The 13,310-nt window shown below is 46.2% G+C and overlaps 1 protein-coding gene across 1 annotated transcript in view; it reads left to right on the top strand.

Moving 5' to 3' along the window:
* The window catches only part of NDUFA10 (NADH:ubiquinone oxidoreductase subunit A10), a 38,103-nt gene extending 25,050 nt beyond the window's left edge, over positions 1–13,053 (top strand). The window contains exons 9-10 of the mRNA XM_080670458.1: positions 4,681–4,789; positions 12,644–13,053. Coding sequence (XP_080526584.1) covers positions 4,681–4,789; positions 12,644–12,712 — 178 coding nt within the window. The 3' untranslated portion in view covers positions 12,713–13,053. The remainder of the gene's footprint in view (positions 1–4,680; positions 4,790–12,643) is intronic.
* Positions 13,054–13,310: the final 257 nt, after the last annotated feature.

Genomic DNA, 13,310 nt, shown 5'->3' with positions numbered 1-13,310 from the left:
ACAGCACTCTTGCCAGGTGGGGGCTCTCCTCATTTCACAGGTAGGGAAAACAGGTCTCAGAGCTCTGACAGGCCATGGTCATGTGACAGTGGTCTGGAAGGTGTGGTCTGGCTCTTGGCACCTCCCTGTGGTCTTGTGCATGATCATCTTACCCTCCCTCGAGGCTCTCATCAGCTCAGGCGTAAGTCCTGGTTGAATGTTGCCTCCTAGTTCAGCTGTCACTTGCCTGAACCCTGCTTTCATCTCCTGGTCTTGTTCCTTTCCTGAAATCCCACCCTAAAGTCATGTGTTTGTCTCCAGTGATTTTTTCCCCTTACATTCCTCTTTCATTACTTCTGCTGCTGTTGGGGTTTGATCCCCTCATTCGCCATCTGCAGTCCTCCAGTCAGTTACTCCTTCATCCCACTCATCCCCTGTGCACATGCCCATCAGGTCAATTTTCATCAGAATGTCATAGGGACACTTTTCTCCTTACACCAGGTCCTGAAGTGGCAGAGCTGTGTTTAGTCAGGGGGCCAAGTCTCACTTTCTAGGATTAATTCACAGTCCTAACCCTCTGGTCTGCCCATCAGGGTGCCTCACAAGTCTCCCTCCCCCACCAGGAAATATGTGAAAATCTGAGCTATCTTCTAAAACTGTAATCACCTTTGTTTTTCCTGGAAACCTCCCCTCAACTTTTCCAGGCTATTATTGTATGTGGATTTATATGTGATTCTTGTTAGTATCAGCTTCTGTTGGTCAAAATATGCGAAATCCTAGATAATAAAGAGGTGATATGCAAATTGACTGTCATGCCCTCACAAGATGGCTGCCTGCAACCAGGCCGGCAGGGGGGGTTAGTGTGGCACGACCAAATGACCGAACAAGCAGGCTGTGTGGGGTGACCAGGCCAGCAGGGGATTAGTGAGGAACAACCAAATGACTGAACAGCAGGCTGCGTGGGGCGACCAGGCCGGTGGGGGGCTGTGAGGGGTGACCAGGTTGGCAGGGGGCGCAGTTAGGGGCAACCAGACCGGCGGGGGGGGCAGTAAGGGGTGACCAGGCCAGCAGGGGTGGGGGCAGTTAGGAGTGACCAGGACGGTAGGGAGGGGACAGTTGGGGGCAACCTTGCCAGCAGCGGGGGGCAATTAGGGGTGACCAGGCCGGCGGCGGGGGGGCAGTTAGGGGTGATCAGGCTGGTACACAGAGGCAGTGAGGAGGGGCTATCAGGATGGCAGGGGGGGTCAGTTAGGGGCAACCAGGCAGACAGGCAGGTGAACAATTAGGAGCCAGTGGTCCAGGATTGTGAGAAGGATCCTGGATTGGAGAGTGTGCAGGCTGGGCTAAGGGACCCCCCCTCCCCCGCACAAATTTTGTGCATCGGGCCTCTAGTACAGTGGTCGGCAAACTCATCAGTCAACAGAGCAGCAAACCGCGGCTCGCGAGCCGCATGTGGCTCGCGAGCCGCGGTTTGCCGACCACTGCTCTAGTATCAAATAAGAGGTGACTCTCCTGACATTCTTTGGAGACTGGGCCATGTGCAATCACTTTTTGAGTCTTTCCATTGGTAATAGTGTCATTTTCTGAACACAGTCTGGAATCATTCTAGACTGTGTCCAAAATTCCTGTCTTATAATCATAATTTTAGTAATTACTTAGTTGTGTGGTTATCAGAGCATAAAGATCCTATAATTCCCGCAAAGCTCACAATTATAACATTCAATTGTTTCAGTTCATTTATTGCAAATGTTCTTGTTCTATCCTTCTCCCAGTTCGTGCTCCTCTGCCCTCTCCCCAAAAATATTTCATAACAGTTTACAGTTGTAGTGGTGTTTGTTTTCCTGTACCACTTCTTAATTTGGGGGACTCAAGTAAAAATTATGACCAATTTTCTGAGATAGTTACTGTAAACATGCCATTTACTAGTTATACTCATTTTGTCCAGAACTTGACCAAATTACTGGTTAAGAGCAATGTTGTACCGTCTCAGTTACCTGTGTCAGTGTGTAATTATGTTTGTGTGTGCTGATGCGGAGTGGTAACTGGTTTTCAACCTTGAGAGCACTCTGTGCTCATAGCTATGATCCATAACTTACTAGTGCCCATGCTGTCGGCTTCACTCTTGTGCTGAGTGGTTAGCAGCCGGGCCTCTGCCTTCTTGCTGCTCCCCCAGAGCCCTCCCTCTTTGAGTCCTGTGTTCCGTGGCTCCTGGAGGACGTCTTTCTGATGTGCATGTCCAGTGCTGCAGAACTGAGTTGTGAGTGTGGGATCAGAAATGTAGTGCTCCACACAGGACTTCACACTTCAGGAAAGACTAAAAAGATGCTTTGGATGTGTTTTAGGAGAAAGTATAGACATTCTGTTAACTGGGGAACAGTTGAGTCATAAAACATAATTTACTGTTGTTGTTTTTGTCTTTTCACATTTTGTTTTAAAATACGTGATCTAGCACCTCATATTATAAACCAAACTTGAGTACATTTAATCTCATTTAAATGCACTTTGGCTCATGATGTTAAGAGGCTATATTACTCTCAGCCAGTTTGAGTTCTCCTTAATCAGACTGAGTGCTCTGTGAACAGAATGTTTTGTTTCATTGCTTTGGCTTTCTGGGTCATAAAATTATGGCTTCCTGTTGTCCTCATTCCTTCCTTATCTTCAATCTGTCTATAGATGATTAGAGATAAAGACGTCTCCTGAGGTCACAATTCAGGCTCATAGTGAGGCACTTAAGGAGCAGTATAGCCAGTTTAAAAAAGTCTGAACAGTCACAGATACTTTTTTAATCTTCAAAAACAGTTTGAAGCGTGTTTGTCCAGGTCCATCCCTTTGGGGAGGTTATGTGAAAATATAGTTCTGCCAAATCAAACATAGATGGCGCTGTTGCTCTGTGCGTTCCTCTCAAGTTCCCAGGCCAAGCCAGCAAGTCCTTTCAAATTTTCCACAATTTTTTTTTAGGATTTTCAAGCTGTAGAGAAAACCAAATCTTACGGACCTTGGTATTTGTTAACATTTAAACATACGAACTTCATTTTCACTTGAAACTGTTTATTGTGAGATCACTTTAAAAAATTGTCCTTGTATAATAAGAATAAAATCTATTTGTGTTAAAAATAAAAAGATGTGTATTTTTACATTTTTGGTATATGCTTTGAAATGTATTCTAAAACCAAATACTCTTAGAAGAGAAAAATTCTGGTCTGAGTTGTGTGCACTACAGCCATGTGCATGGTAGGTGAAGTCCACGTCGGGATCCTAGGCAAGCAGTCAGTTATCCTGGCAGAATTTCCGGAGCGATATCTGGTTGGGGGATTATTCAGTCATTGCACGAGTGATGTGACTTTTACTGTGACACCTGGGTATGCCTTTACCTGCTGTCCACTCACCTACCGTGAGTTCTGGTGCTCTGTAGCTCTCTGTGGGAGAGGGACAGAGGATCACTGAGCCCTGGATCAGATCGGGCTATTCCAAATGCAGTGGGGCCTGCCCGTAGTGTGGGGACAGGCTTGGGTTTGCCTGGTAGGTCTGGACTTGCTCTCACCAAGTGGCTGAAAGCCAGAGACATTTAAAAAACTTCCATTTGGGCCATTACAAGCAGAAACATCTGCCATTATAACTCCTTAATGGAAAAGTGGCCATTTAAAATAATTATTTTCTTTGTTTTGAGCCCTTAAGAAAGGAGACTTTATTTTAATGTTTCTTTCTAAAAGCCCCAAAAATGCTTTTCATCTTCAAGTATAGTGGTTATATTCAGACTAAATTTAATTTAAGCAAATTACAGAAGTATAAATATTTTAGCATCCAGCAAAACAAAATGGAGAAACAAGGAGATGACCTTATGATTTGTATTTATCAGTGCCGAGAAAGGCAGAGGGCTAGACCTGTTATGAGCACTGGCACAACAGCCCGTCCTGTGTGGGAACACACCCCCACTCCCCACACCCTGAGTCTCAGAGCCCTGATCCTGCAAATCCTGCAGATGGTGTTGGCCTTTGGGAGAGTGGCAGGCATGATGCTGTGCTGTCAACCTGGCGGACCCACCTGATTCAAGGCTCTTTCTCTCAAAACTCATTCATTTTGCAAGTTTTGAATGAGGACACTGTACATGACATTGAAATATATGGTGTTTGTTACCTTTTTATTCCTGCTATGCCTATATTTAAAGCACACTATGGGCCCTGGCTGGTTTGGCTCAGTGGATAGAGTGTTAGCCTGCGAACTGAAGGGTCCCAGGTTCGATTCTGGCCAAGGGCACATGCCTGGGTTGTGGGCTTGATCCCCAGTACGGGATATGCAGGTGGCAGCCGATCAGTGATTCTCATCACTGATGTTTCTGTCTCTTTCCCTCTCTCTTCCTCTCTGAAATCAATAAAGAAGAATATTTTTTAAAAATAAATAAATAAAGCACACTGTGGCTCCTTTTTTATGTTTCCAATTTGTATCCATTCCCAAAGGTAGTCATCTGGCCACTGAGGCTTTTGAAAGACTCCACTCAGGCTGTGAAAGTCATTCCAAGAGCAGCGCCACAAAGAGCAGATGGTCTTTGGGGTGAAAGTTGTGCTTCAAGATGACTGCTTGGGAATGAGTGGCATTTACTTGAATGTATTAATTTTTTAATATGGATGTGTTTAAAAACCAGCCTTACAGCTTATTTCATTATGTTGATGGTTTAGTGTGATCCATGTTTGTCTTATTTCCTAGGGTTCAGGATAAGTTGAAGGTGCTGAATTACACGACCATTCCAATCTATCTCCCAGAAATCACGATTGGAGCTCACCAGAGTGCCCGAGTCTTCCACGAATTCTTAGAGGTGAGACCTTTGAAGCCAGAGAGCTGACCTGCTGTGGGTCTCAAACAACTGGGAACAACATCGCTTCTCTGAAAAATGATTCTGGTCGTTGTTTTGATTGGTTTCTTTTCAGTGAAAGAGCTTTCTTTTCATTGAAATGATTCTCCTTTTCTCCCTTTATCCTGGTCTGTAAAGCTGACATGGCTCCTCAGACGGCCAGGTCATGAAGAGGAAGATGTTCTGGGCAGTGTGTGTGCAAGCGACATTTCATCGTTAGCATGTTATCTTGGTGTAAAAATGTTCTGAGTTCCTTAGCTTTATCTCCATGTCATTAATACCAACTTCTGCTGTTGCCTTGCTCTTCATGGTCCATAAATAGTAGAGGGGTGGCCCAGGTGGACAGCAGTGAGGGCAGAGGTCAGGAGGGTCAGCTGCTTTATTGGTCTTATCTGATTTCCATACCTTTTTAGTGAATTATTTTCACAATGGTTTGGGGAGTCATTTCAGGCAAGATTCCATGAACTTAGAGAACATGCATCGGTTCTAGTTTGGAACCCAGTGGGTGAATGAGAGAGAGCCTTCTCTGGAATGCTGGTACCAGTGGAAGAGTCGGAACATGAGCCCTTTCTCCATCAGCTGTGGTTGGGGTTGTTAATGGCAAACATGTGAAATGATTGTATTTAAATTAGACAAGCTAAGCAGGCAGCATTCGGGTAAATAGTTAAATACTTTCGGACAACTATAATTCTTGGAGTTGAGGCTTGCAAATTGCTTGAAGTGATTGGGTGTCCCAGTATGTCCCACCACTTCCTTTCTTACTTGAGGTCCTTGGCATTTTCTTTTAAGTAAGTTCTTCTAGTTGTTTTGGAAGTGATTTTATTCAGTGTAGAAATTTTAGGAAACTCAGAGTTACCTACAGTGGGTATGTTTGCATGTTTCGTGCTGGCCTCTGGGTGTACTTGCAGAGTCTGCGTCTGTCTGAGGGGAGCTGTGCGGGTCTACGGTTTGGTCGTGGCAAGGCTAGCTGTGCCACCTCTGCCTCTTGCAAAGGCCAGGAAACCTGCTTGGCGATGTTCCCACTCACTCTGCATTTAATGGCTCACCAGGTCCTGTGGAGTCCATCTTACAAATGGCTTCGTTTTCTTCTGGCATCACACTTACGCCTCTGTGCAGCCTCCATGATCTTACTTCAGTTTGTCCTGAAGCTTCCTGCCTGGCCCAGCCTGGCCCTATAGCCCCTCTTCATAATATGCAGAGGCAGCTGACCACACAGCCCTTCCCGGACTCAGATCGAGTTCAGATCCTGTAATGTGCTAATCTGGCTCCTGCAGAGTCTGCTGTCATCACAGCCTGGAGGGCATCTGTGGTCGCTCAGTGCTGTCTGTTAGTCCAGACCACTGGGGCCTGGGGACTTAATGTGCTGTGCGGAGAGAGGATTTAAAAACATACATAAATTACTAGTGAGAAAGTTTTGCCCTTTAAATTAAAAAAATTATTCTGATTATATCTTTAGCATCTGGCTCACTTCTGATGGTCTCACTTTTATACAAAGGAACAAGGCAAGCTCAGGAATTTTGTAGTCATTGATGTGTGTGTGGAATTAGTAACTTAGCTTCATTTTTATAGGTTTTTTTCATGCTCTATTGTTTATGATGAGGGTACTGGCTTTCTACTTGTATTACTGGTGTGAAGTGTCCTTTAAAAATAAAATAAAAAAGCAGTGGCACATGGGTATGAAGCTGTGGACCCAGTGGGGAGGTGACTTTGGATGATGTCAGCAGCCACACTCTCCTGATGTCAGGTTCTGTAGACGCCAGGCTCTTCCATCTTGTTCTGTCACACATTTGTGCCATTTGTTCATTATCTCAGTTACTCGTTCCACTACATGTTTATTGAGTGAATACTAGTGTCAGACTATCTTAGACACGGGACAGCAGTGCCTAAGATGGGCATGATCCTGGCCCTTGCAGAGCTTACATCACAGTGGAAGGAAATAAAACAAAAAGTAAAACAAAACTGGTTGAACAGTGGTGACGAGTGCTGTGGACAAAAATTAAATTTCCAGCAGAGGTTAGGACAGAGCCACTGAGAGGGGAGCTGAACTTAAAGATCTTGGTTGTGGCCCAGGAAGGCCTCACAAGAAGGAGGAGTGTGGGCAGAGATGCAGGAGGTGGGAGTGGCTGGGGCACTGAGTGGGGAGCCCCAGATGCAGGGCTGAGGGGAGGCTTTTCCTGTACAATTCAGACACAGGAAGGAGGACTGTGCTAGAGCAGAGGGAGGGAAGGGACAAGTGGTAAGGGAGAGATGGCTTGTCCTGGGTAGGACATGGCAAGAAGGAGGACGTGTTTGACACACTATGTCTTGGGAATGTTCTGTCTCTAACTTGAGAGCAGATTGGCCAAGGGTGCAGGCGAAGTAGGGGGAGCATAAGGAGGCTGTTCACAGAGTACATGTCAGAGGGCAGAGTCATCGTACAACTTTGGAAAAGTCATATCGTGGGTAGAACCTCCAGGATCTGTTGAGATTTGGTGTTGGAAAGTGGGAGAGAGAAGTGAGCTGACTGCTGCATTAGGGCTCAGAAACTGGAACTCTTGGGGTGGGAATTGGCTGATACTGGACAACACAGAGGTACAGGCTTCAGGGAAAAATCAAGAATTCACTGTTGGACATGGTACGTTCGAGACACTTAGTATCCCCGTGAGGAGATGTTAACAGGTCTAATGGATTTGGAGTCTGCCAGTAAGTGAGAGTTGTAACTATGAATTTAGAAGTCATCAGCATGTGGTTGACATTTGAAGTCACGGTGCTGGTGACCTCTGTAAGCACAGAGGGAGTGGAAAGCCTAAGGTCGAGAAGTTGAGGAGACCCAGAGAACCAGATTAGTCATGTCTTCACGGAGCGTATGTTTCAGTGTGTGTGTGTTTCATTGATTATAACTGGGCGACAGCTCATGTCTACAGGAGTTTTCATTTCTTCTGTTAATAAGTGCCTATTAATAAAGTATAGATTGTATTTCTCTCTGTTTAGCAAGAAAGAGTGAGACAGATTACCCTTGGGAAAGTAGGCCTGGTACCCAGAGCAGGAGAGACTCTGTCTGGCGTGGTAATCATGTGGGGATGTTCCCAAGAGATGCAACAGACTGAAGAGCTGAAAAAGAGCCGATTATATAGATGATGCCCTTCATGTGTGACATTTCTAGGTGACCCTGCTCATAGTTGTAACGACGCTGCACAGAGTCAGGAAAGTTCCATGAACCAGCAGCCGGGCCATCATCTGACAACTGTGGCAAACACAGGATGTTTCAAATGTTAACTCTGTATGGAACATGGACATTCAAAAGTCCCATGATAGAAAAAGCAAAAGAAAAATACAAGCCGGCAAATAACAGTTTTATCTGTTAATCTCATTCACCCCTTTTACTTTCCTTGCCTGACTACCCTGGATAGACGTCTAGTTCATGCTGAGTAGAGGTTGTCACAGTGCCGTCCTGTCTTGTTTCTGAGCTCATGGGGAGAGTTTGCAGGGCCCACCAGTCAGTGTCTGCTCGCTGTAAGTTAGTTTTAGATACTCTTTCTCCGGTGAGGCAGTTCCCTTTTATCACTACTTTCCAAAGACTTTCTGTCAGTCTGGTACTGAGTTTACCACCCCTTCTCTGCCCTGGATGATCTTTCTCCTCTTTCTATAAATATGGTCAGTTATAGTGACTGATTTTCTGAGGTGAGGCCACACCTTGAATCCTGGGTAGGTCCCACCTGTGGGCACATCACCCTCTTCGTGTATAGCTGGATCTAATGCACACGTTTAATTTAGGGTTTTGCATCTGTGTTCCTGAGAGGCTAGATGGTAATTTATAACTGGGCGACAGCTCATGTCTATAGGAGTTTTCATTTCTTCTGTTAATAAGTGCCTATTAACGTGTATAGCAAGAAAGAGTGAGCCAGATTACCCTTGGCTCACTGCTTTCTCATAGTATCCTTGTCAGATTTACTATCATCATCCTGCCAGCATCAGACACTGAGCTGTCACTTTTATTCTCTGGAAAGTTGTGTAAGATGGGCGTGCTTCTTCCTGCCGTGTTTGCAAAGATTCACTAGTGGGCTCTGTTGGAATATTTTAAATTATCAATTCATTTTCTTTAATAGACACAGAATATTTAATGTTCAAGTTATATTTTTTAAGGAATTTGCCCCCATTTTGTTTAAATTTTCTGATTTCTTGGCATGAAGTTTTTGTCTTTTTTTATGTTTTTAACTTGGTCACGCCTGCGAATAGCCACTGTCCTACTCTCCCTCCCCCCTGGAGGGAGCTTATTGCCCAGGGAGCCAGCTTCTTGCTTGGTTTTATCTGCTGTACATCCGATTCACTGATCACTGCTCTTTTTCCTCTTTCATTTACTACTTTTCTAACTTCTTAAGGTAAAAGGTGGGTCGTTGATTTGGCTTGTTTTACTGTTTGTTATAAGCATTCAAAGCTGGACACATTGCCCTCAAAACAGCTTAGCTAGATTTCATAATGTTATCGTTGCATAATCATTCAATTTAAAGTATTTTCTAATTATAACCTCATTTCCTTTTTGACTAGTATGCTGATTTGAATTATTCTGGATAACTTAAAAGCAGTGGGGATCTTTCTAATTATCTTTCTGTTACTGATTTCTGGCTTAATTCCATTCTAGTCAGATCATACTTGTTGCACTTTCAGTCCTTGGGTGTGATTGAGGCTGACCTTCCCGCTCCGCATGTGGTTAATTTTGGTAACATTCCCTGGTCCTCAGGGAGAGGGTCTCCTTCCCACACTGTGTGCAGTTCAGTTGGTCTCATGGGGGTGAAGTCTGTTCACCACATTCTTTGCACTGTCTTCCTTCTCACTGGTCTTTTCTCTTCCATCAGCTTGTGGTCAGAGATGTGGAGATCTGCCTCTGTGTGGATGTGCCCTTCTCCGTCTGTCCAGTTCTGCTCTGTGTGGATTGAGAGGCTGTGTCATTAGAGGAAGACAGATTTAAATTGCTGTCAATTCTCAGTGGAGTTACCGTTTTATAGGTTCTGAACTTTTTCTCACTATCTTGTTTCTTACCTAAAGTTTACTTCATTCAATGCTTAGGCAGTATCTGCAGTCTTCTTTTGCTTAGTATTTGCATGGTAGAGTTGTTTTTCTCATCTTTTAATTTCAACCTTTTTGTATCTTCATATTTCCAGTGGGCACCTTGTAATCTGAAAACAGTTGTGTTTTTAGTTCTGTTCAGTCTGAAAGTTGGGAATATTTATCTGTTCACATTTAATGCAATTACAGGTACATTTATGTTTAAATAGTAGCTTACCCTACTGTATATTTTATATTGTTCTTACATGTTACATGTATTTTTTTCCTGTCTTCTTTTGGATTAAAATTTTTCACCCTATTTCCTTCCCCTCCCCCCCCCCATTTGTTTACTAGTTATCATTCTTTTTTCATGGGTTTTAGTGGCTAACATGGTGATTAAAATAGTCATCCTTGATTTATTAAAGTCTAGCACTAGTTAGTAGTTCTCTCATTCCAGAACAGTGTGGGATCTCAGGAGATTTTTCCTCCACTTACCCAGCTCTTGTCACTTGTGCTGTTTTGTCACATCGATTTCTCCGTATGTTTGAAGCCTGGAGACGCGGCCCCTGTTTGATGCGGCTGGTGCTCTTTCCTCCCCGGGCTCGTGCTTGCCCTTAGGGTCGGTCCTTGGCTGGAGGGTCCTGCTGACAGTCTCACACTATGTTTTCAGTGTTCTTCATATCTTCATTCTATCGATGTTTTATTTTGGAATGTTTCAAATTTACAAAAATAATAAGAATAGGAAAATAACTTCTCTGAACCTTTGTGATCAAGTGGTGCCAATTACCGGTAGCTTCAAACACTTTAAAGCTGAGGTTCTCAGGTGTGGCTCCTGCACAGCACCTCCTGGGCACCCAGGTCTCAGGTGTGGCTCCTGCACAGCACCTCCTGGGCACCCAGGTCTCAGGTGTGGCTCCTGCACAGCACCTCCTGGGCACCCAGGTCCCAGGTGTGGCTCCTGCACAGCACCTCCTGGGCACCCAGGTCTCAGGTGTGGCTCCTGCACAGCACCTCCTGGGCACCCAGGTCTCAGGTGTGTCTCCTGCACAGCACCTCCTGGGCACTCCTTAGGAAAGCCGGCCCTCAGGTCCCAGTGCCGGCCCAAGATCAGGTCCTCTTGGGTGGGCCAGTTGTCCACTGCTGTGATGTCTGACTCTTAAGGACAAGGACCTTCTCCTGCAGAGTTAGGGGACTGGTGTTGATATGTTGCTTCTGCTAATCCCAGACCCGGTTCCAGGGTGATCAGTCACCCCAGTAATGTTCTCCAGAGCAGAAGGCCCCCACCCTGGATAATGGATTGCATCTGATTGTCTAGTCTCTGTAGTCTCTTTGAATCTGATAGTTCCTCAAGCTTTCTGTGACATTTAAGACCTTGACACTTTTGAAGATCACAGGCAGGTATTTTTTAGTGTCCCTCCATCTGACTCTTCGCTCGCTGTTTCCCATGATCAGATTGAGGCTGCGTTTTATTTTTGTTGGCCTGTCACAGAACTCCTCGTATCTTGTCAGGTGGCACTGGTTCCCGTCTGTCCTGTCACGGGTTGTATTGACTTTGGTCCCTTGACTAAGATTGTGTCTTCACTCTTCGTAATTAGTAAATGTTTGAGGGGCATACTTTGAAACTGTCAATGTCCATTTCCTCCTCAAGCTTTCATTCTACCATTCATTGATTTTCTTGGCTAAATTATGAATAGGATGGTTGCCAAATTACACTTTTCCTGATTCTGTGAGTCCTGTATCATAAATTAGCATTCTGCTATGGGGACCTGCTTTCTCTTCTCCCTGCTGTGTCATCTACTAGTATTTATGTCACTGGGGAACCACCTGACCTTCCTCCCACACTGTTCCTGCCTTTCTGTGTCTCCCAGAACTTCCTGAGCCCTTGAGGCCCGTGGAAGCCAGATGCAGGTGTCAGTCACATGGACCCACAGGGAGCAGCCCTTCTGGCCCAGTGACCACCCTGTGGTAGCCAAAGTGCTTGTTGGAATCAGAGAGCTGAAATGCAGCTCCCTGACATCTTCCTGCCCGCCCTGGTCCTATAGCCCCAGCACCTGGTACGAGCCTTCCCTGCACAGGAGCGGGCCCTGCCTATCTGACCACCGTCACAGCATGGTCACTGTGCTCTCATGCAGGCTCTTCTGCCCGTAAGAACGCCTGGTAGTTGCTGTTCCAGGCCCACCTGCCTGTGCCCTGGGAGGCCGGACTCTGTGGACTGAGTCACAGGGCCCCCTTCTCCCCAGCTGCCACTAGCAGGAGAGGGCGTTGACCTGTCTGTCCTCCAGCATCATTGCTGCCGTGACAGCCCCTCCTGCCCTCCTGCAGCGGCAGCTCTGGGTCCTGGGCAGCTAACGGCTCCCACCGTGGCTCCTCCTTTGTTGGCTCCTTCACCCACCCGCACTGAGGCCTCGTGTTAAATGTAGCCCAGTGCTCCTACTGTGCTTCCTGCTGGACAGTGACCACTCACCTGAGACTTCATCAATGCGTTTTCATATGGTGCTGGGCAGAGCATAAGAAGGAACATGCTGTCGCCCTGATGTCTGCCTGGATCATTCCCATCCAGTTCTCACCCAGGTGTCCCCTCCATGGCCTCGTCACTCTCCTGACAGGATGGGGACACTTGGTTGGGTTGCATTTATAGGCCCCTGCCAGGACGGAAGCTCTTTCGGGCAGAGCTGTGCTGTGCCCGGTGCCTGCAGAGCCCGTCACTCACAGCAGGGTGTGGAGAATGCAGGGCAGTGGGCTGGGGGACCGACCTGCTTGTAAACCCATGGTGACCTTGCCTGCTTCCTCCCACAGCTGCCGGGCCGCAAGTACTGCCCCGGGTATAATGCGGATGTGGGCGACAAGTGGATCTGGCTGAAGTGACGGACCACTCTCTGCTAGAGCTGTATTGCAGTGATGAAGAAACTTCCAGTCTGCTGACTCTCGTGGCCTCCTCGTAGCTGTAAAATTTGGGGGGAAGTAAACTATCTGAAAATCGCACCGTGGGAGAAATGGCAGTCGTCCCTGCAGTGCAGTCAGGGTGGACAGGAGCATCGGGGCCTGCAGCTTTATGTTGTAGCGATTCGTAATTATCATGGGAGCAAAGGAAGTCTGCTGGGGGGGACCAGGCTTCACTAGAAAGGTTTCTTCTCCCACCTGTGTCCGTGTTGTGCAGGCTGGTATGTGGCTTCTTCAGACTCGAGAAATAAACTGCTTCTGTGGCACTTGTCTCCATTAGACTCTGCTCGCACACGGGTATGTCACACATGTGCCCACACTCACTTGCCATTCCGCTCACCGCTTACTGTGATGTGGTTTGCTTTAATTCATAAACATACTAAGATTTAACCATTTATCCTGCTTGTTCTAACAGTCTATTAGAGAAAAGTAAAAAAAGTAAAGAGGGAATACCAAAAAATGGAAGGAATTAGCATAGACTATAGAGCAGTGTGTTTGGGAATCGTGTGATGTGCAGCACCCC

The sequence above is a fragment of the Plecotus auritus genome, assembly GCF_963455305.1.
Source record: "Plecotus auritus genome assembly, chromosome: 5".
Taxonomy (NCBI): Eukaryota; Metazoa; Chordata; class Mammalia; order Chiroptera; family Vespertilionidae; genus Plecotus; species Plecotus auritus.
The sequence above is the reverse complement of the archived record's forward strand: the minus strand, read 5'-3'. Positions and strand labels throughout refer to the sequence as shown.